This window comes from Gavia stellata, chromosome 17, assembly GCF_030936135.1.
Source record: "Gavia stellata isolate bGavSte3 chromosome 17, bGavSte3.hap2, whole genome shotgun sequence".
NCBI lineage: Eukaryota > Metazoa > Chordata > Aves > Gaviiformes > Gaviidae > Gavia > Gavia stellata.
In genome coordinates this window covers 14,261,540-14,283,885 of record NC_082610.1, presented here as the reverse complement: position 1 = coordinate 14,283,885, position 22,346 = coordinate 14,261,540, and the positions used below count along the sequence as shown (strand labels likewise).

The following is a 22,346-nucleotide window of genomic DNA, read 5'->3' as shown; positions in this document are numbered from 1 at the left end:
GATGTTTAAAACCTGAAAAATTTCTGGGTTCCTGTATCTGTGGCCTAAATCTACTAACTATAGAAAACGTTTCGTCTCCTGTGGAGCTTCTGCTTTGCTTCTATCTTGCTGGAAAGGTACGCTCAAATATATTGATGCAGGCATCTCAACTTCTTTGAATTTAAATAAGACATGTCAAAGCTCAGCTTTTGAAGTAAAGACACTTTTTCCTTTTGCTATCTAGAAGTTTTTACACCCACTAGAATGTATATAGCGTGTATCAGGTAACAAGGATTTGTTAAATCTTTTGTCTGTGAGTCTAATTTTTAGTCACGTATATTCTACAAAGGTTGATGAAATTCACTAATATTTGTAAATTTGAAATTGCCCAGTATCTATGTTGTTGTGACTGTATGGGAAAAGAGCCTCAGATCTGAAGTAGTCAACTTCTTTGTCCCAGTATTATCTGCCTTCTTCCAAGTAGGTTACATTCCACGCATTTTTTAACAGTGGCTTCCCCTCCTCCATAGCTGCTTTGACTTGTTTTGTGGGAGGACTTGAATATTTCGACTGACACACCAGAAGTCTTCTCCCAAAAAAGGAAACCGATAATAGAATGGTTCACTTGGAGCAGAATTTGAAAATACTTTGATCTGTGCCGACTGGATGTCTGTTCAGTGGAATTGTGACCTGGGGTCTTAAAATCCCCCTGAGTTAGGGATTTTGCTCAAGGTTTAAGAGTCTGAGATTTTTCTAGCTTAAGAGCTAAAATTGCATCTTGAAATTTTGTGCATTTCTTCAGCGTACAAATGTTCTGAAGAAAATAAACAAAAGCCCTGCATCTCTGGATGTGATCTCCTGAAAAAGGTGCTGGTTGCCTCCCTGTGTGAGGGAAGGTGGTGATCTGGAAGAATTTGTTCAGGGTGAATGCAGAAGATGAATAATTTAAGCTGCAGCCACTTGCTTCAGGCTAGATAATCGAGACTGAGTTTTCTAACAGCTGATGTTAAAAATTTCTTGCAGTGCATGTACTTTAGCTAGCTGTTTTGTGCATGACTATTTCCATGCCAATTGAGTAGGCTGAGAAATTGAAAAGTATCTCAGCTTTCCCCAGTGCTAGTAGTTATTATGAGATGCTACTGTGATTGCCTAACACTATTCAGCTAGGTATGTATCATCTTTCTGTAACTTCTTCCTTGAATAATTATGATGCCTCTGGTCTCTCCTAAATCTAGAGAATACGTGAAGTGTAGTTAGTGAAAGGGGCTCACGCTACTTGATTCTCCTGGGCAAAACCCCATGTGTGTGCTAGTTCTGTTTTTGCTGGCTGAACACCTCCGAGCTGGAGCACTGACTTTTTGTCAGCTTCCACGCTAGTGCTTTTAAGTGTGTGCTGTCGCAAACCAGTGGCCGCCTGCTCCCCTGGCAGTGGGCTACCATGGCGGTTCATAGGAAGATATCCCTACATTTGTTGTTATGTCTTATCTTCAGGATCTGACAATAATTTCCTAAACCTGAAGCATGTAGGCTGTCAGTGTCAAAACATATTTGAAGAGGACTTTGTTGTAACTTTGCTTGCTTTCTAAAAAAACACCAAAACCAAAAACAACAGCTCGTTGGTGTGGTCTTGATTCTGTTCAACAAGTTTGTAATGCATATGGCTCTGAGTTTTGGGCATTATGAAAGGTTTCTTTTAACACATGCACAGGAAATGAGTCTAGAAGAGTTACAATTAAAATACTTTCTAATGCTGGAAGAAAGCTCAAAAGAGAGACCACTTGCCTTTAATTGGTAGCATCCACCCTGTCCTTATAAATAACATTAGCTTTGCTCCATGTTAAAAGCCGGCAGAGCTGTGCGGTGGTAATGCTGTGTTCAGAGGTACGTGCACACTTGGCTACGTACGAGTTAACCAGCAAGAAGATAAGGTGTTCTGAAGGGTTTCTGCTGGTTATGCTGGTGTACTGCCTGTCTGGAGACTTCACCTATGATTACTGGAAATCTGAGTAACACTGAATAGTCCATTATTCTAAGTATGATGAAGTTGAAGAACCTGTTTCTAATCTATAAAAATGAGAGAAACTAATGTGCTTTCCTGTGGTTTCGGTGCAGAAGGCTGGCTGCCTGTGCATTCCACGCTCTGTTTTCTCTTCACTGAATGCCTTTACCACAAGATAACTACTCGGTAGAATATGGGAGCGGAAATAGCAGTAGGTGTTTTTTTGTTGTTAAAAAAACCTCTGATCAAACCCTGTGCATTCTAAAACCTTCTTCTGAAAGTAAACAAATTGAAGGTCTTTGCACATCGCTCACATGCTTTAAGATGACATTCACTGTGCTGCTACCTCTTTATACCTTTAAACAAAATGTTTGCGTAAGTTCTTTGCTCAAGAAAGCAATCAAATAATGGTGTTTTCTACATATTTGAAGTCATACTTTACTGTGTGTGCCTGTCAGACCAGGGAAGAATATTGCACATTACAATGTGAATTTAAAAGTTGCTGTAGAGATGATTTTCGTAATGAAAATGAGTTCTTTTAGGTGATGGAGTATATTCTTTCCTTCAGGACAAGATGTTCTAAGCTGTCTTCTCTACTAGATGTACGATAAAGCTAATTTTTCAAGTGCTGCTAACCTGCTACAGTACTAGAGGGCTGTGGCATGCAAAGAACTTGGCTAGTTTGGTATGAGTTCCTCACTTATGTACATGTTATGAATTGGGCTCAGGTAGTTTATTTATTAGCTGCTCAGTTTCTATCAATGTGAACTTGTTTGGACAGAGGAGAACTTGAATTTGTTTTGTTTCTAATGTTTTTGTTTGGGGATTTTATAATTGCTCTATTTCATGCTACAGAAACTCCTGGGTTGCCTTCTTTGTTCTTGCACTTTGCATGGGATAGCTAATTCTTCTGGTGCTGTGCTTTCTGCACTGTAGCATCAGCCTCCGCTTGGATTATGGCCTCCAGAAATGAGGTGGGGAATGGATGGATTGCTTTGGAGGTGTCTAAAAGGCAGCTAGGAATGGCAAGGGTACATTTCGGGAGTAACGGCTTCCCTCCTGGAAAATCTTATGGGACCTGTTAAGTTGAAAGACTGTAAACTAGTGTAGTGTCACCGATTATGGCATTTGATAGTGTAAGTTTAATTTGTCAAGTTAAGATATTAAACAAAAAGGATCTTCCTTGTATATAGCTACTAGCCTGTGTAGAAATCTAATACTTTCTGTGCTGTTTGTTGGATTCATACTAGTATCCTCTCTTCTGAGCTTGCTATCTTCTTTAATATTGGTATAAGTAACTTTTTTTTAAAAGGCAAAATATCTTCGTAATGAACAAATTTCTGAGCTGCTTTTGTGGCAGTGGCTGTTCACAGAATCTGTCCTGAAGAAGGTAGCTTACTTTATTGAAGGTTTGTTACAAGTTGGTAATCATAAAATCAGAGAGAGAGCAGCAGGCAGTGGAACCAACTTGTCTTAAGTGGAGAAGTACAACTAGCATGATGGAGTGATTTTTCATGGGCCCTTGTCCTTCCTTACTTTGATCATACTTGAACATGGTTTAGGTATTATGTTTACCGATGCTTTTCATTACCTATATTAATCTGATGTGCACCTGTGTTTTCCAGATAGTGATGCTTTTCTCCTCAGCTGATGTCTGTAAAGGAGTGTCATATAGAGAAGTCGACATGTATCCTCTAATGCAAATGAAGTAAATCATGTGATCTGGCTGCTCTGTGCGGCCTGACAGCAGCTCATGAGTTTAGAAAACAAGTTTATTTGAGAACTTATGTAAATTCTTTGTAAGAATGAGAGCACACAGGGGACAGAAGGGAAATCACCTTACTGGAAACCCCCAGAGCAAATCTTGATGATATGCTGTTACTAATCTGAAATATCTGAATGTGAACCCTTAGTTTTTAAGTTCGCACCTTTCGCACAGAATTACAGAATCATTAAGGTTGGAAAAGACCTGTGAGATCATAAAGTCCAACCATCAACCCAATACCACTGTGCCTGCTAAACCATGTCCCACAGTGCAACGTCCACATGTTCCTTAAACACCTCCAGTGATGGTGACTCCACCACTTCCCTGGGCAGCCTCTTCCAGTGTTTCACCACTCTCTCAGTAAAGAAATTTTTCCTAATATCCAGCCTAAACCTCCCCTGCTGCAACTTGAGGCCATTTCCTCTTGCTCTATCGCTTGTTACATGGGAGGAGAGATGAGCCTAAAAATCCCACAAAGGGAAGACCTTTGGATGGGGGGAGTCTGTTAAGCTTTGGGACACCAGCAAAGGCAGTACTAGAAATACCCTTTTAGAAGGGTTTGTGTGTCTGCAGCGCAGATGGTCCCCCTAAGGTTTTTAATAGGAGGGTTAGGTAAGGAGCAAGGGAAGAATGCAAAAAGGAGGATGAGCATTTCTAGATCTGATGGGGGTTTGCGTTCCCTCAATGGTCTTAAGTTCTGTCGGTTCATTTAATAGTCTCCCGAGAGTTTGCTGCTGTACTGGAGGAAGAGCATTTTGATGTTAAAGCCCTATTTGCAGTATTAATTTGCTAGCCAATTATTTAAGCAAAGCTGGGTTTACAAGCTTTAGATGGCAGAACCAACAGTGGAGAACAGCTGTCTCAGTGCTGTGCTATCCCAGCATGTGTGGCTAGGTTAATATTTGGAGCGTGTGTGCTTCAAGCAACGAATTGCAACACCCGTAGTTTCATGAGAAGAGCTCTTCACTGGAGACCTCAGGTTTTGCCTGAGCATCCAGCTCTTCAAAGAAATAAAGCACTGTTTCCTTTTAGCAGTTTATGTGGGCTTCTGAATGAGACTGTCTGAAGCGTTTGCTCTCAGCTTGATCTTTAAGCTCTCCTTCCCCTTGGAGGAGCCTCATTCACGAGCTGTGGGTAGAGAACTGGAACCTGCTCTGACGTACTGCCAAACAGGATGGTGGAGAAGAAAATACTAGACCTTGCTTTCCAGTGATCCTGAGGTCTGTGTGACTCCAGCAAATGCTTCTGGCTCAAACTGTGAATTCCCTAAACAATGAGGGGTTGTCTGTGGATGTAGTGTTTAATGCCAATCAGGTTTTTTATCTGTTACTGAGAATCGACTCCACCATGGGAAGTGATGCTGCTCGGTGTAAAACTGCTCTGATCTTTCATTTGCCTTCTTTACTGCTACCGTAAATGGCCATACTGTAAAAACATTTGTTGACTTCGTGTGGTGTTTGATTATGTAGCACCTCAGCTGAATGTTTGCTTGCAGTTTCTTGATGTGGTTCATAATAGATGTGGCTTTTCGTAATGTGAAAGTAGGTATTTGCACATAAAACTGTAGTTTGTGGCGTCGTATAGTGGAAGCAGATCTTAATATGAGAACAAATCTGCTAACACTCGTCTTTAGCATACTGTGTTGCTGGGTTTTGTTAAGTGAATGAGGATAGTGCTTTACAGGAGATGCACTTATTTTTTTGCCTTACTTATAACAGCACTTGGTTTGGGGGTAATTGTATTCTCACTGAGGTAAAACAGTCCTTGCTATTAAGATAATAAATTGTCTAAAAGTGTAAAAGACAGGATTAACACCTAACTGCTTAGATCCTCTAGCTCAAAGGTCATGTGGAATATTCATCTAACATTGTTAATGCCGTAGATGTTACGTAATGTTGGTTATCTCTCTCTTTTTCTATTCCATGTGGCGTCTGTGATAATTCCAAGCAAAAAGTAAGCTCCCTCTGAGTTTCCTGTGTGTTTCCCTGCTCTGCGATTTGGGGTGATGCTGACTAAGACTGGTACTACACCTGCAGGTGCAGAGACGAAGGGGAAGAAACCCTGTGGTTGGTTTTAGTATAAGCAAATGTTTTGCTGGTAAATATGCTTTTTTTTAGATTGAAATTGAAGCTTGCTTAATTATGTAGACTGAATACTGAGGGCAAAAGCACTTTTAATAAAATTTGAGAACATAAGCACGTTTCCATTTGACACGCACTCTTTAGACTTTAAAATCTACAGTTGCCGAGGCTGAAAGTTCTGGCACTGCTGAAGAGCCTTTGAATTGTGCTTGCTGGGGCTTTAGGGTCTCTTCCTTTTCCCTGTAGATCAGCTACCAGGCTAACTTCAGTGAGACAGTGCTTGTAACCAGTTCTGCATTATGAAATCTTGCTCTCATGTCAGGATTAGCAACTGTAAAACCACTCGAGAGTTTCTGGTTCCTGGAATTTGAGTCTGTACACATTTCCCCATATGTAAGTTGCGACAGTATCGGTCACGTCGTGCTTTTAAAGTGTTCCTTAATTGGGAGGGTAACGCCACTCAAGAACTTGCTTCTGTCAACCTCCCTAGTAAACGTTCCTGTCGTGAGTGATGCGGCTTCAGGACCGTCACGCTGCTGGGGCGTGCCTGTGTGCCGCCGCTTGCTTGGTGGAACAAAAGGGAGGGCTGTCCCTGCATCCTCTGCCATGAAGGCATCTCCCCCTTGCTTGATGTGTGATTCTGACATTGGTGTGACTTCATGCACGCCGTAAAAATAATTTGGGTAAAATAGGTACTGCCCGGTTTGATACTCTAGAGCTAAGCATAAGCAAGTATGGATTGGGGGGTGTGGTGCACAGAAAATGGTACCTTGTACGTAAGCTTCAGGTGTTAATCTGCAAATTCACTGGTTTAAAAGTGAATTCACTGATTCGGAGCAACTTTGTGTCACTGAGGTCTGGAAGTGTAGCACAGGCATGGGCACAGACCTCAAAGAGAAATAAAACATAAGGGCTGGAGCTACAGCAGGATGGGATGTTTGGGTTGACCTGTGGGACACTGACACAAAACATGGAACTTCCAAGCCTTCCCAACCATGACTCTGCTGGTTTGGGGTTGCGTTGTTGTTGTTGTTTTTATTTCTATTTAGGGTAAAATTTTCTCTATGACCTGTTGTATTTCTTCTAGGAACTTCAGCTAACCGTCTCTAATGTAAAAGTTCCAATACATGTGGCTTTGCTTCTGAAAGGTCAGAAATTAAATGCTACATTCCCTATTGTAAACAATCCTTATGCACTGTACTGCAACTTACCACTTGATGAGAAAACCAGTCTGAATGACGCTGTTGTCAGATGTGAAGGAGTAATAACCTTTGATCTTGAAATCTGCTGCTGGTGGTAATAGAAGAGACTATGAAGACTTTCTCCAAGGACATTAAGATTTAACTTTTCTGTAAGCACTGATTAGGCTGGAAAGAAAAGCATTGTACTCTGCTGGTATCTGTGATGGGAAATACTCAGTACTACTTTTTTTCAAAGCGGTTTGTCAATCTGAAGCTTTGTTTCAGTTACACAAGTCCACGCTGCGGGTTCATTGAACTCTGTATATTGGATTTCTAATTTTCCGTTCTTACAGAAGCCTGGAGTTTTTGAAAATAGTGGTATTAAGTTGAGCCACTACTTACGAAGCAGTAGTGTCTACATCTGTGAGCCTAGCCTCTGTTTAAAATACTTGTGCTTTTTGACAGGCATCATGCCGCATCGTGATTTCAGGTCAGCCTGCATCACTGAAATCTGTGTCGGGTATCTCTCTGCTGAGCTGGGGTAGGATTTCTCTGTCTTACTTCAAGGGTGGAGTAACTTATCACATTGCTCTGCTAAGTTTGGTTGACAATGACCAAGTCCATTCTTTTTTTCTTCCCCTCTGTCAGAACTGGGTCTGTTGAATGCCGTGCCCAAGCAGTTGAACAAAAGAAAGGGACTGCTTGTGTGCCAGGAAGATCTGAACACGCTGTCCCTGGCGCGAAAAGGCTTACGCAGCCTGCCCTGCCTTGGAAGAGATCCCCTTGCCTCCTTTTCACCCTCACAATTGGGTGCGTTAACATGACACCTTAGGTTAGAGACAAGGCAAGAAGCACTCTTAAGCTTTTTGCTGTTTGGCTCTAAATTGCAAACTAAGGTTATGAGTACTGCTCCTTGACGTGTCTGGGTTAAAAATCTGATGCTGAAATGTCGGTCTCTTGAAAAACCTGTCTTCGCAGGGGGGACATTAAGGCTGTGGAACTTGTTGCTGGACTCGGGAGCGACTGGCACATAGGTGCTCTGTTCTCCTTCCTGGTCCCTGTGGGAGCCCGTGTGCTGGCCCTGCCCGGAGCTGCCAAATCTGGAAGTAAAATCACATGGAAAAAACACTTGTTGACCAATACAATTCTCCCCCTATCTGAGGTTTTACTGCTTCGCCACAGACTTCTGAGAAATAGTTTCAGGAGGCAGAAAGCACATTTTCATCTTAGAATACAGTGTGATGACTGATATGAATGTGCAAAAATTTCTGGTGTAGGAGCGTGGCGGGTACTCGTGACTGCTGAGCCGCTGCGGCTGAGGGATCTGCAGCGTGGGGCTCGCATGCCTTGAGTCCATCAGCCCGGTTTGCTATGGCTTTCACACCGTCTCTGTTGCGGTGCGAGGAAAACTTAAGAAACTGCCTTGTTAAAAGTGTGCGTTTAGCGTGTTATCACTATTGTAGTCTTTTTAGCATGAGCTTTTTGTTGATAGCTTGCCACCTGCAAGCTGTTCAGATACCCTCTTCTAAGGGGAAGTTGCCTAATCTGTTTTCATTTTAATCGATTTTGCTGCACATTTTACCATTATAATATCTGCATCATACAGCTTCAGATATTGGCACTCCTGAATGCTTAACACACTTTCAACAAGTCCATTATTTCGTAGGTAGGCAACCAATTATTTCATTATCATTTAAAATTTTCCTGTCTCAAAGATAACTGCCTTGTGTGTTTCACTTCATTGGGCGAGGATGTTGGGGGAAGACTAGTAATAATTAGCCTTGCTAATGAAAATAGATGTCTAAATAACACAGCTGCCATTTCAGCATTCTTGGCACTTCTGGTTATGGCACTTGCAAAACGTAAAGAAAGTCTGCAAAATGAGTCTAGACAGTCTAGTCACAGGCCAAAAGGTTGGAGTTGAATAAATAAATAATTTGGGTAAATAACGCTATTGCAACTGTGCTTACCTTCTGACGCAACAGTTCTTGTTAGATGTAAGTGCTATTTTATAGCTTTTCCTAAATAATTAGCTTCTAGTGATAAGTCAATAAATCTTTGCAAAATAAAGTACTCCAGACTTTGCTAATGAAGCTGAATGTTTTCATGTTGGATATTGTCCAAGCTGGTGTTCAAAAATTCCATGGGATTAACTGTGGTAATAGAAAAAAAAAAAAAAATTACAGGACAGGAACGAGTGTAGTGCTATCTATGACTACAGTGATCTCACAGTATAAATGAGATGTGTTTACTGGCTCTGAAAGAGCTAGCTTAACTTTTAATTACCTATGTGCCTATGATTCTGTGTGTCTTTTTCTAACAGAACAAGTGGTATGATGAAAACTTCGGGAACCTTTCACTCTTTTGGTTCAGTCCATGTTTGGCGCTTTATGTATATATAAAAAAGCAAATTATATATTTAAAATTATTTTTTATATATGTATTAGAGTTGGGGGAAAAGGCATCTTTCAGTGATACGCTGTGAGCTTTCCTGAACTGTCTGGACATTTAAAGGTGGTTTGCAGTTGGCTAGTATTTGTATGGGGGATTTCTTTAACTTTTAGCTGGCGGTTTGAACTGTCTGATTGTGCTGCAGGCAGCAGGGAACCACAGTGGAAGGTCAGGAGTGGGGATGACAAAACCTCCCTCTTCCGCTAGCAGGAAGTTGCTAATGTAGTTCAATTGTATTGTGAAATAATATCCTACAAATATTTAATCCTAACTTGAATCATTCTGGAAGACTGTAGGTTTAATGGACTGCTTAACCTGGCTGTATCTCCATGTTAAACAAATCTTTAAGAGGAAGAACGTGCAGGCTGTACCTTCCTCAGGCTTTCTGCCTGGCTCTTTCTGATGAACTGTGGTCCAAGCCCGCATCTTCTTCCAGGCTATTGCAAACCTGCACAACTGACAGTAGTGCCTGGCTTTGTAGAGAACTGAAATGTGATAGTAAAGGCAGGAAAAGGCTCTTACTACCTAAACCAGATCTTTACTTTCTACTTTCAGAATAAGAAAGGTATTAACTTCAGAAAGTTTTGACCTTAGCTTGCTGTGGAGTCCCAGGGTGCGAACGTTTTCAGGTACTTAAAACGTGAAGTCGGAGTTAACATTACTAAAATGTACTAGAGCTGCTGAAGTGAAGCTTTGTTTTACTAGCTTGTTTGGGCTAGGAAAACTTCTTACTGCATTAATGTAAGTGTATGGGTTCAAATGTCTGTACCCTAGGCTAGGCAATCTGAAAAGTCCAATTAACAAGCAATTTGTTTGCAACCTGAACCTATTTTAAAGGTTCTGATTTGACATGAATACCTGCCCTCTCCTCAAGAGGTTTTTTTTTTGCCGTGAAATGAACTTTTCCAATCTGCATTTCAGTTCTTCAGTACGTTTCTCAAGGAGCTGTGAAGTGGCTTCTTTCTTAATAGACTGTAAATGCCCTAACCTGAAGTCTGTTGCTGACTGTGTTTTAGTAGGTTTAAGTTAGTGAAGAGCTACTTTAATTGATTGTAAGTCTTACCCTGTTACTGTACTTCAATTTATAAATCAAAAGCTCTTACATTACACCATATATCTTGAGGTGTTCTAATGAATTCATATGTATGAGAAAAGGTATTCCAGTAACTTTACTTCCGCCCCACCAGGGGATTTTTTTGTGTAACCTTACTTTCTTTTCACTTACAGCTGTATTCCCCGTGATCTGGTTATACACATATCCTAAAATCAGATATGTACTTTTTAAAAGGTACCATGGGCTGCTTGAGGTAAAAACCGGAGCTCATCCTGAAGGGCTTGTGTGAGCTACTATGTTGAAAACTGCCTGAACCTGATAAAATTTTGTGGATGAAAAGATAGTATGTAGCAAATACTTTAAACATTCCTTGAATTGCAAGTGGCTAAGATCAGGAAGATTAAGTACTTGGTGTGTTTATAGTTCTTGCACATATTTACTGTGAAGCAAAAACGAAATTAAATCAAGACTCATCTGTGCTTGCACTATAAGAGTACATTTTACAGTCAGACATGTTTCGACTTGAGAAATTGCATAGCTGCCTTCAAAGAATTTTGTAGGTGCTTACTGGCATTAAAAGGCATCAATTCAAGGCATTACAGAGAAGTCTTAATAGACGGTGAAAGTGTATGTTCTCTGATCTTGAGTAACAAAAACTACATCACCAGGAAGTATTCAAGAGGCCAAAGTTTAATGCGTGTATTGCCTAAAACAGGTCTGTCTGTGAGTGTACTTGGTGTTTGGTGTGGTTTGATTTTGAGAAATTAGAGAATTATAAATTGCAGGGCAAATGTTCATAGGCTGGCGAGCTGCTGACACTGAGCTGATGTGCAGTGTGGAGAGCTGTACGCTAGCAACTGAAAGGAAAGGTAGGCACAGTGCAGATTCAGGTAGGGTGTAAAAGGTGAAAGCTGTTTTTAAAAAAGTATCAGTCTGTTTTTTAAGGAAGATAGTATTTAAAAAGATGTTCACGTGCATTTCAAAATATATATTAAAAAACTCCACTCTCATCAGCATTCATGTTATATGCGTGTAACCAGTACCCACTCCATCCATAATTCAAGTGTTGAGGCTACATTAACGCTTTGCAAGAGTTAGCCTAACAGTATGTTTAAGCTTGGTAGGATGTTAGCAAAAAGGCATGTCATTTTTCAATAAAGTAGTTGTTACGGTTATTCTTGAAAGCTCTATGATTTGAACAAGCACTGAGAGGCTGCCTTAGTCATGTTTCAAAGACACTTTCTTTTCCCCAAGCGAATCTGCTGTCTCCGGGTGGGTTCTTAGTTTTTTCAGAGTCTTGTAATTATCTGTAGCAGTTAAAAACTCTCCAGATTTCTGCCTGTAAGCCTGAGCTGTTTTGCAAGTCACGGCTTGGGTGCCACATTTGAGGGAGAAAAAAAGGGAGAGTCTTTCCTGTGCTGCTGCAGCTCAGGCAGGGTTGGAGAAGGTATCGCAGAATCATTAAGGTTGGAAAAGACCTTTAAGATCGTCAAGTCCAACCATCAACCCCAAACCACCATGCCCGCTAAACCATGTAAAACTGCTTTATTAGAAGTAGCAATTAGAGGAAGGCCAAAAACTATCATGCAGTTTTTTTAGGAGCGTTGAAAGGTGTAAAGAGCAGATGGATGTTCCCTTTCAGAGCACAGAAGTTAGTTTGGTTTCAGTCTTTCGTTTCCCTGAGTCTTAGTCCACTGTGTGACCTTCACAATAAGTTGATGCTCCAGAACCAACGTGGCTCTTAAGTCCCTAACGCGAGTCAGTCCTGCCGAGTTGTGGATGAAATCTGTGGGATTTCCTAGCGTGCGACTGTCTAGAGAAACATCGCTGGAAATGAGTGTGTTTATGGATACGAAGTTCAAGTATTCATTTAGGAAATACGAAAATTAAAGGTGCGTAGACAGAATTCAGATATATGTATTAGTCTTCAGCTTGAAGACACTTTATCCTCTATACCCTTTCTCCCTTTGCTCCCCCCATCCTAACTCATGTTTCCCAACACCTGTGAGGCAAGCAAAGTTAGGGGGTTTTTTAGGTACTTTTGGTAGTGACCACAACAAAGCCCATTAAAAAAAAAAAAAGCTGTGTTATATTTGGCTATGTGCAATAAATATGCCTATGCACTGAACACAGATTGCTTAATAGTTTTCTTTTTCTGATGTGTTCATTCAGTGATCACTGTATGTGGAAGGGCAGGGAGTGGAGAGAGGGAGAGAGAAGAGTATGTGGCTGTAAAATATGATTAACTCATGCTTTGTTTAGTGTTTCCAGACCAAGCACAAGCTCTTGATAATCCTTGCATGGCATAAAAAAGTTAAGGGGAAGACTTACCTAAGCTTAACCAAGTCAGATGTTTATATTTGTATCCTACCATATCTTACTCAGAATTCAAGATTTGGATCTCTTCTGTCTTAGAATTGTGTTGGGGGATAATCTAATGCATGCACTCTGAGGCCACCATGGGTTATTCAAGAACTTTGCATTCTCAGTTATGATTTTCTTCTTTAACAGAACCATTAAGATTTGATTAAACATGTACTTAATCATAAATACCAGTATTATATGTATAGGTAGTGCTAGTTCTTCAGGAACAAATAAAAGAACTTCTCGGCTTGTGTATGAATTTCCAAAGGGTTTAGCTTATATATGGCTTGTGGCATCTTTCTTTCCCTATAACGCTCTTCAGTTTAATCCTCTTCTCTCTTTGTGTCTCAGTTTTCACTGTTCATGAAACTATGAAGTATTTCACATCACTGGGTAATTGCAGTAGTTGCAGTTAGAAATGACATCCATTTCCCTGGATAGCCATAACAACGCTGGCAGTCTATGTTAGAACGGCGCGGGAAGTAGTGTGAAGTGAGGGAAGCATCATTGACTGCTTACAAGCACTGACTATCTTTTAATTTATATTTTTCAGAAGAAAGGAACAGGTGCTCTTACTGTTTGTATAATTAAAAGAAAGTAACTCTTAAAGATTTGTATGACTATGGGATAATTGGAGGAGGATACACCTGGCCTTCTGGAGCATGATCCAGTGTTTTATGCGTTCTCTCTGCAGTCTGGTCTTCATCAGCATGATTCTAGACCTTTGGTCCCCCACTCTCCCCAGCGTTCAACACCAAAACACTTACCCTCGTTCTGCAAAGCATGACTGTTTATGCCAGCAAAGCATGCCCAATGCTACCTCAAGCACTTCTGTCTAAAGGGTGCTGGGTTGCCGTGGGTAGCTCCTGCAGCCTTCCTGGTATTGTTTTGTGCAGTGCCCCAGCCCCTTGCGGAGGTGGCACTCCTTGTGTCGACCCCAACAGCACCCATCTCCCGCTCCCCCAACACCTGCCAGTTAGACCTGACTGGAAACATCAGGCCCCAGTGAACTGCCTGCTCTTGGGGAGGTGTATGTTAAGTATTTAACAAGCTTGTCAAAGGCTATCTAATCAGTGGTGTGCTTTTTTTGTTTGTTTGTTTTTTCTGTGACCCCAGTACATAGAGCTCTGCAAAATACTGAATTTGTATATTTTGCTGTGTCGGTTCCTTCATTCTGGAATGCAGTCGTGGTTTAAGTTTGCTTCCAGAAGTCAGTTCAGGTTTTTTCCTGCATGTTTTCCTTGTCTTCCAGCCAGCCAACTCAAGTATTTCTAAAGAAATTACTTTGGGAGCCTCCTTTGTCATGTGAAAGGAGGTTCTTCAGTTAATCTCTAAAGGCGCTGAGGCCCTAGCAGCTGCTTGGCTTAATCACCAGTTCTGCTGGGCAGGTTAGTGCTGGACCCAGGCCAGCGTGGTGCTTGAGCGAGGTGGCAGGTTACAGCCACCCGTCCTCTAGGGACATGTCCATGGTGACATTGAACCTGTTTGTGCTCCTCTAGGGACAGGGACAGCAATGTAGATTCAAACTCCTTGAAATAGTCTCTGACCTCCTCTGCAGCCTGGAGGAGGGCACAATGTGACACTGGTCATGTTGGTGTGGACTTGGCTGCTGTGTCACTCTTCTTACATAGAAGAGCTGAAAGGCAGAGGCTGTAAGATTTCCATGGGTGGCAAAGCAGTGAAGGTTACACACCGATGTATGCAGTCAGTCATTCATGGTCTGAGAAAGCTCCTACCATGTAGCCAAGTACCTCGAACAGAAAGGTGTTCACTTATGGTCCCACTAACTGGCCAGGGCACTATATTTCTGGTCTTAAACCCTGGCACTGACTTTGTCTAGGACTTGGAATAACTGTCAGAAATACTCATTTAAATGAAGAAAGGTATTTAGAAACCTGACCAAGGTCTCTTCTGTCTTTTTCTGGATTAAGTACTTCTGATCTGATCGATGTGGGGTGTGACAGGGCTGTAGCTGATAGTGTTACTTCTTCTATGCCCATGGTGTGAAGACATGCCGCTACAGATCCTGAATTGGACTTTACATCCATCGAGTGGGACAGGAGCAGGCAAATGTTACTGGTGAAGTGCAGAGGACACGAGGAAGAAGCTAGAAAAGAGATGATAACGTTAGTGATAGTCAAAGGAGAAACTGCCAAAAGAAATACTCTGTCAAGTAGCATGTATAGCCTAGGAGATGTCTTGATCGTGTATTTCAGGTATTTGGGAGTGTACTCAAGTCTAAAGCTGAAGCTTTGGTGTGTGTAGCATTCACCAACATGTTTGTTTTAAGTTCTGATTTACGAATTATAGCTGGGAAGGATTTTGGGGGCTATTTGCAATGCTGAAATTGTAGATGTTATTTAAATCCAGAGCTGGTCTGTAACTTCAGCTGGAGGGTGGAAACCCTTCTATTTCCTTGCCTCCCCTGGGTTGAAACCAAAAATTTAAACATGTGGAAAAAATTTAAATAAGTGACTAGTGACTCTTTGAAACAGTAAGTGTATATTTAGTAAATACAAATGGAGATTATAGACACAGCAAGGATGAATATTTTGGCATGTAACGCTCCTTTAACTTGCTTGTAGTGGTGTGCTTTGACTGTGCTGGGCTGCCTTCCATTGCATGCCCTTCAAGCCTTGTGTGAAGATAAAAGGACACATGTTACGCAGCCAGCCGCTGGACTGCAGCTTCGTAGCAGCTCCCTGTTGATAGCGTCTGAGTTCTCTCTTGCCTTAAAACTTAAGTGTTGGTGGAAAAGAAAGTAATCCAGTGGCTTTTCAGCTAGTGGACTGTTGATGACCTTATGAAGAGTCAGTAAGAAAAGCTGTGTAAGAGCTGTGAAACTTCACAGGGGTTCTCCATCTTTCTGTGTAAGATGTCTTCACTTAGGTAGTTGTTTTTATTAATTTATAGAGTGGGACTCCTGAGCTTGTAAGCGAGTCCAGCTAATGGAGGAATTCCCTTCTGTGTATTAAAGGCAGCATGACCAAGGGAGAAGATGATAAACTGAAAGCAGATTTTCAGATGTTCTCCTTGCCAAGACTTGAGTGATTGAAACAATGATTTAGGGATTACTATTACCTTAAATGGAGAGAGACTGCTAGAGTGGTATTCAGTATAGTAGTGTCATCGTTCCCAAGCACCGTGAGTAGAAACTCCTGCAAAGGTCAGGAGATTGTGTTTGAAATACATTTTAAGATGCTAAGTGTGTGTATAGGAAGGGATTGTGGTGATGGGTTGCCCAGCTGCAAGTGATGTAGGTGGTGTGGGGACGGGTCTTTTTGTTGTTTTTTGGTTTGGTTTGTGGGGGTTTTTTGGTGGCTTTTTTTTTTTACTCTGCAAAAGGGCTTGCATCCTTGGCAGGCTTTCCCATCTCTGGACTTGATTGCCTCAGCAGTCTTAGAAAGAGGAAACCTAGAAAACTTATTTCATCATATTTTGGGTAAATTGAATGGTTGATGAGACTACTGGGCTTGGCTTCTCATCTCACTTCTAGGAGGTGAGTGGAAAGAGCCTTGATTTCGCTAGTGATTAAGGGAGTGGTGTAGCAGAAGAGCATGTTCAAGTTACTGTCTTCATAGAAGAAATTAATTTCTTCTTATTTCCTGCAGGCAGTGGCCAACTGCAGCGGAGCCAGCTGAATGAGGCTTAGCTCCTCCGATTCGTCATAGAAACTCAACTGTTCCTAGAAGAGGAGATCTGACAGCCTGGGCTGTAATGGGTCGCCCTAGAGTGGTCCAGTGTGTTTTGTACCAGCTGGCATCCGAGGCACCTGCTGTGGCTTTCTAGTATTTTGTAGTTCAGCAGGGCAACTGCTTGGAAGTGTTAGGACTTGCACATACGGCTTTCATAAAGGAGACAGCAGTAGGCAGGCCTGGGTATTCAAACACCGTGGCATCACACAGCATTGCTGTGCTAAGCATATGCGTGCTCCTCTGATTTGTCTGGACTCAGCTGGACTCAGCATCAGTTTAAAACCAGTAGGTTGGCAGTGGTTTGTATCTGCTGAATTGCACTCCTGTACATCTTTTAAGCAGTTCTGCCACAAACTCCTTGAGCTCTACAAAGCTACTTACACTGGTGTATGGTCCTGGGCTTGCTGGGTGTGCAGGCACCTTCCCACCGTTGCGGGACGGCATTCGGAAGTAAAGGTACAGCCTTATGGAGTATTTCAGGATATACTCTGCCATCCCTTAATTCTTTAAACACTGACTGTACAGCAGAGTAAGGCCTATTTCTGCTCAGATTGATAAATACTGTGTCTGCTACATCTAATTTTCGTAACTCAGCCCTGACTGAATAAGGCCTGCAAGCTGCGGTTGACGTGCTCCCCGTGGCAGATAGTCCCAGTGCGATTTGGGAAGACTCCTTTGAAACCAGCAGCTATTTCAGGCACATTAGTTTTGTCCAGTGCCTGGAGGTAAACCACAATGCTGATTTTCTCGCAAACCTCTCCTGTAGTGGCTGTGACAGCAGATTTGGCAGTGCAGCTCCATGGGAGGGAAGAACTTGCTTATAAGAGGCTTGTTAGATGGGGGAACTCTGGCATCTGCTCATTCTGAATTTGAGATGTGGCTGATGCTGGATCAGAGCAACTTAGTCTTGTTCCCTTTTTTCAGGGACAAACCATGTTCCGTGTCTCTGTACCTAGTCTGGTACTCTCACTTTGTGTGTAGTTTCCTTTTAAACAAACAAACAAACCAAAAAAAACACGCACAAAAAAAGGGTGGAGGAAATCACAGAAATGCCCTGGAGATGGCAGAACATGCTGCAGTTCTTAGCCCTTGGACAGATAATAAGGAAAATATGAAGAATCCCTCAGAGATTATTACAGTTTTCTTCTTCTGACCTCAGTGAAAAATATTGCCCTTGTTGGATATAAAGTTGCTGCTTTAGGTGGTCTACTAATACTGATTCATGAGAGTGAAATAAATTGATTCCAAATTCTCCCTTTTATTTAAAACTTGGCATACTTTACAGCTTTATAGATGTAAAGGGTCAGACAGTAACTTTGACTTCTGCAGGATAGAGAAATGAAAGTTGAAGCTGGAGAGGGATAGGGAGTAACTTCAGAGTGTGTGCTTTATCTTCCAAATCAGAACCCTGAATTTCTAGATATACTGATAGCGACACCACGTTTTAGTCACTTAATGGTTTTTTAATAAATACCACTTTCTGTTCCTTTCATGAAACATAGGACTTAACTTCCCTTGTGATAGTCCCTTCTAAAGTCAGATTCTGTAAATTATTTTATTTACACATTTGTATGTTCAGAATTTCTCTTCCATCTTTCAAAGATTGTTGAAGGCCATAGAGGACTTGAGATCTAATTTAGAACTTATGAATAAATTCATTCCTCAAAGTCTGTTCTTACGCTTCTGGATAACGCTTTTTGAGTCATGGATACAGGCAAAAAAAAAGACAAGAACAGTTTTGAAGGCTGTGGTTTTTCCTCTTTAAAACTTCAGAGAAGCAAGGTAAAGGGACAGCTTGTAGTCAGGACAGCATCTTCTGGGGGCTTGTTCTGTGGTGAGATGTTCTGCTGTCTGCAAATAGGCACTCTTCCGCTGGAAAACTTGAAGTTTGTTTGTGTGCTCCATTTAGGATCCCATGCTGGTTGGTTGGTTTGAAATTTTTTTTTGGAGGGGGGTTGTTTGGGTGTTTTTGTTTTGTGTGGGTGGGGTTTTGGTGGGGATTGGAGGGGGGAGATTGCTTAGCGTGGGTAAATGTTGTAAAACAAGGGAGAAACCATTTCTTATCCAGAAATGAGCAACTTGACTTAACAGGAAACACTGAGAAAGGAGTGGATTATAGTATCTCATGTCACAGGTATCTCTGGTGGGACAGATTGCTAGGATTTTGTCCTTCTCGGAGAGGAACATGGTTGTTTTAATGTTATTGCTACGTAAAAGTAGCTGGTTACAGTGGTGCCATTGATGCAGAACGACTGAGACTACTGCGTAGGTGTATCCTGAGAGGACAGTTTACTGATGTCTACTTAAAATGCAAAGGAGATGTGCAGAGCTGTTCAGCATCTCTGCTCTAGGGGTCAGCAGGTTTTCAGTACGGTGCCAGATCTAAATGAATAGATAATGGCAACCTGTACGTACTCTTCCTGTAGCCAGCTGCCTGATGGTGAGGTTGTGGTATATAAGCATAGGTAATATATAGTATACACAGCTGGTAAAGCGTGGTACAACTGGTGATGTGTTCCTCCCAATAAGGCAGCTGCAGCTCAGTTGACGAGCTCTGCTGGGGAGCCCGTGTCCGTGCTGTTAAACCAAAACCTAGCGCCGGCACGTCTGCGCGGTGGGAGCCGGCTGGGTGCAGTCAGGGCAGAGGACTGCAGCCAGCCCTCGTGGGCAGCTCCGCATTGAAACCGGGCAAGAACAAATACCAGCACGTCAATAAAACTGTCTGCAAGAACAGAGGTAACTGTATTCTGCTCTGACAGTGATGTGTCTGGAGAAGGTTAGCGGGCTAGTGCTGTAATTTCAGTTAATTCTTTTTTTTTTTCTTGTTTTCCCTACCGTGACATCTGTTAATGTGACTTTGGTAAGTTTAGAGGAACAGAGTGGTATCTTGTTGGTGCCTTTGAATTTGTGTGATGGGAAAAACACTTCAGTGAGAACTATTAATTTGTGCATGAATAAGGAGATGCACCCTATTTTTGGTGATACCTTCTTAATGCAAGAACAACACACCCCTTTTTTTGCTTCCTAGAAGCCAATATGTAGTTTTAAAGCATTCCTATTTCCTTACTGGCTTACAGAACTGAATAATGTACACAAGTAGTATTCCTTCAGGTACTGTGGCATTCACCTGGGTGCATACATGCCCAATGTGCTTGATTTCTGAACAGTCAGGGCAGTACGCATCCCCAGTGCCTGCCGCACTGAGCACCGAGGGGGAGGAATGCGATCAGAGTTCAGATTTGTTATGCCAGTGTGCTTCAGTTTTGTGTGAAGATAACTTTGCTATGACTGCGTGAAAGCTAAAAATTCAGCCTTTGAACTCTAAACCTGTCGTCTTCAGAGAGTGTTGTTACCCCAGTATTCACTAGCAGGTCACCCCGTTTCTGGAAAGGTGTACCAGAATACGCTTTGCTCTGCAGTTGGGGTGATAAGTAACAGACTGGCCGTATCTGGTGGAGCCTCGTGCTTAGGCAGTGGGTGACACAGGCGTTCCATGGCTTATTCTGCGTTCAGGAGTTGTCGTTTTGGAGGGTGTGTGTGCTTAAAGTCATTAAAACCGGGAGAGAAATCCTGGGAACAAGGATGATCCACTAAACTTTATTCAGCTTACAAACTAAGCGCCACTTGTGCTGCGTGGAGCTGTTGCTAGAAATCATTATAAAACTGCTAGAGAATTCTAGAAACAGCTGGGAAAATTCTGGCACTTCCTAGAAATTGCTGGCTCTGGGAGCGGGGGAGGAAATCCTGGAAACTTCTGAGAATTCCAAAAAACTTCTAAACCCTCCTAGAAGTGCAGAGAAACTTAGCATTTCTAGTGGCTTTTAAGGTCTCTAGTAACTAAGAGTTTCTAGGCATTCCTGCTGGGAAATTCTAGGAGTTACCGGAAATCTCTAGAAAATGCTAGAAACTGTGTGGGAATCCAGTGAATTCAGTGATTCTGCTAGCAATTTCTACGATTTACGAGCATTTACTAGGAATAGGACAGCTGGTACCGGCTATCTTTTTGGATAAAGTGGCAAACGGTTGTACACGGGTAAGGTCTGTTCATCTTCCCTAAGCTGCCAAGGGTATAATTTTAGCATCTTACTCGATGAGTGTCCTATATGTGCTGGTCTTACACACAAACTTGCTTTATTTTCTGCAGTCCTATTTTGTTACGGATTATGACCCAACGATTGAAGACTCCTACACCAAGCAATGTGTGATAGATGAGAGAGCGGCGCGCTTGGACAGTAAGTAGCCTAGCTAAAGCCTGGTACCAACAGCTTATAGCTGTCGGTGCCGGTGTTTGCACCTGTATAAAATATAACGTAGGTAAACAACTGTGCAGCATGTTGGTTTTATGTAAGTGTGAGGCTGATAAAAGCCTTTTTAAATTAATGTATTAATAAAACCTTTGTTTTATTAATGAGATACCCAGGATTTGAAGTGCTTCTGCTTTATGTATGTGTGTCTCTCTTTAAAATAAATTGGACCTTTTTTTAAGGAATTATTCCCAAAGCCTTAGAGCCTACAAAACTAGGGGAATTTATATAACCCCTGGCAGTTACCTGGGTGACATGGTGGAATGAAAAACACATTGCTTGGCTGTTGTGGGCTGCCTCTCCCAAGTGCAATATAAATGCTTTGCTTTAAAAGTTTCAGTTCTCCCTTGTCAGTGATTTCTTTAAGGACAAACCAGCAACCCTCCTAACCCCCATCCCCAAGGCTCTCTAAGCATTTTCCAGCTCGTAGTGAGTTAGCAAAAGTCCACCAAACTTTGTTGTTCAGTTTGTTTGGTAGGTCTTGAATTGTTCAGTCAGTCCAAGAACTTGTTGGGAATCTTAGCAAAAATCCAGTAGTATCAGTGAAAAGTGATTTCTGTTTAGTTAGATGTACAGGAGAGGCTCTCACAATACCCTGTTAGGGAGGGTTTTTTTCTCAGCCTATACTCTTAATAACATGAACTGTAGTAATTGATGCTTTGTTTGATGTTCAGTTCTGGATACAGCAGGACAAGAAGAGTTTGGAGCCATGCGTGAACAGTACATGAGGACAGGGGAGGGTTTTCTGCTTGTTTTTTCAGTCACTGATAGAGGAAGGTAAGCCTGATGTCGAGTTACTAAAACAAACAAGTTGTAATTAATCTTAAATTGCTGCTTATCCTTTGTTGGAATAATCTCAAACAGAAACATTAAGTATGCGTTTGCTCTTAGATTCTCTGGTGTGATGCTCTTTCAGCACTGATGAAAACCCGTTTTAATCCAATCACTTGTTGAAAATATCTGTCTCTTGCAATAGATGACTTGAAAGCAGACACAGAAAAATGACAACTCTATTCAAGCACTTCACTACAGTCCAGAATACTGGTTTCCTGGAAGTGACAGACATTTAAACGAAGGGCAACATGCTGTGATGTCTGATCAGTTCTTAGAAATATCCCCTTGCCGTGTGCTCGTCACCGTCGAGTGGCTGGCTCTGGATTTCTGAACGGGTGTATCCCGTTCAGGATATGTCTCTGCACTTTTTTGCAGGCAGTGCCCACTCTGCTTACTCCCATGAATTGACTGGAACCTGCGTAACTGATTGACTGCAGAGCTGAGATGAAACATATCTCTTTAGACGCTCACAGAGCTTGGTCAGGTAGCTCCTGGTCTTTGTAAGAGTAGGAAACTGCCATGTATATACAGACAATCACTTAGTATTTTGGCTGTGATCTTCCTCCATTGAGCTTATCAGATATGTAGTAATAAAGGAGGAGTGCTCAGGGATCTGTCTTTCCACTTGTTTTGAGTTGC

General features: G+C 41.9%; 1 protein-coding gene across 1 annotated transcript in view; it reads left to right on the top strand.

Moving 5' to 3' along the window:
- The window catches only part of RRAS2 (RAS related 2), a 45,333-nt gene that overhangs the window by 11,315 nt on the left and 11,672 nt on the right, over window positions 1-22,346 (top strand). Inside the window, exons 2-3 of the mRNA XM_059825754.1 lie at window positions 20,714-20,801; window positions 21,548-21,650. Coding sequence (XP_059681737.1) covers window positions 20,714-20,801; window positions 21,548-21,650 — 191 coding nt within the window. The remainder of the gene's footprint in view (window positions 1-20,713; window positions 20,802-21,547; window positions 21,651-22,346) is intronic.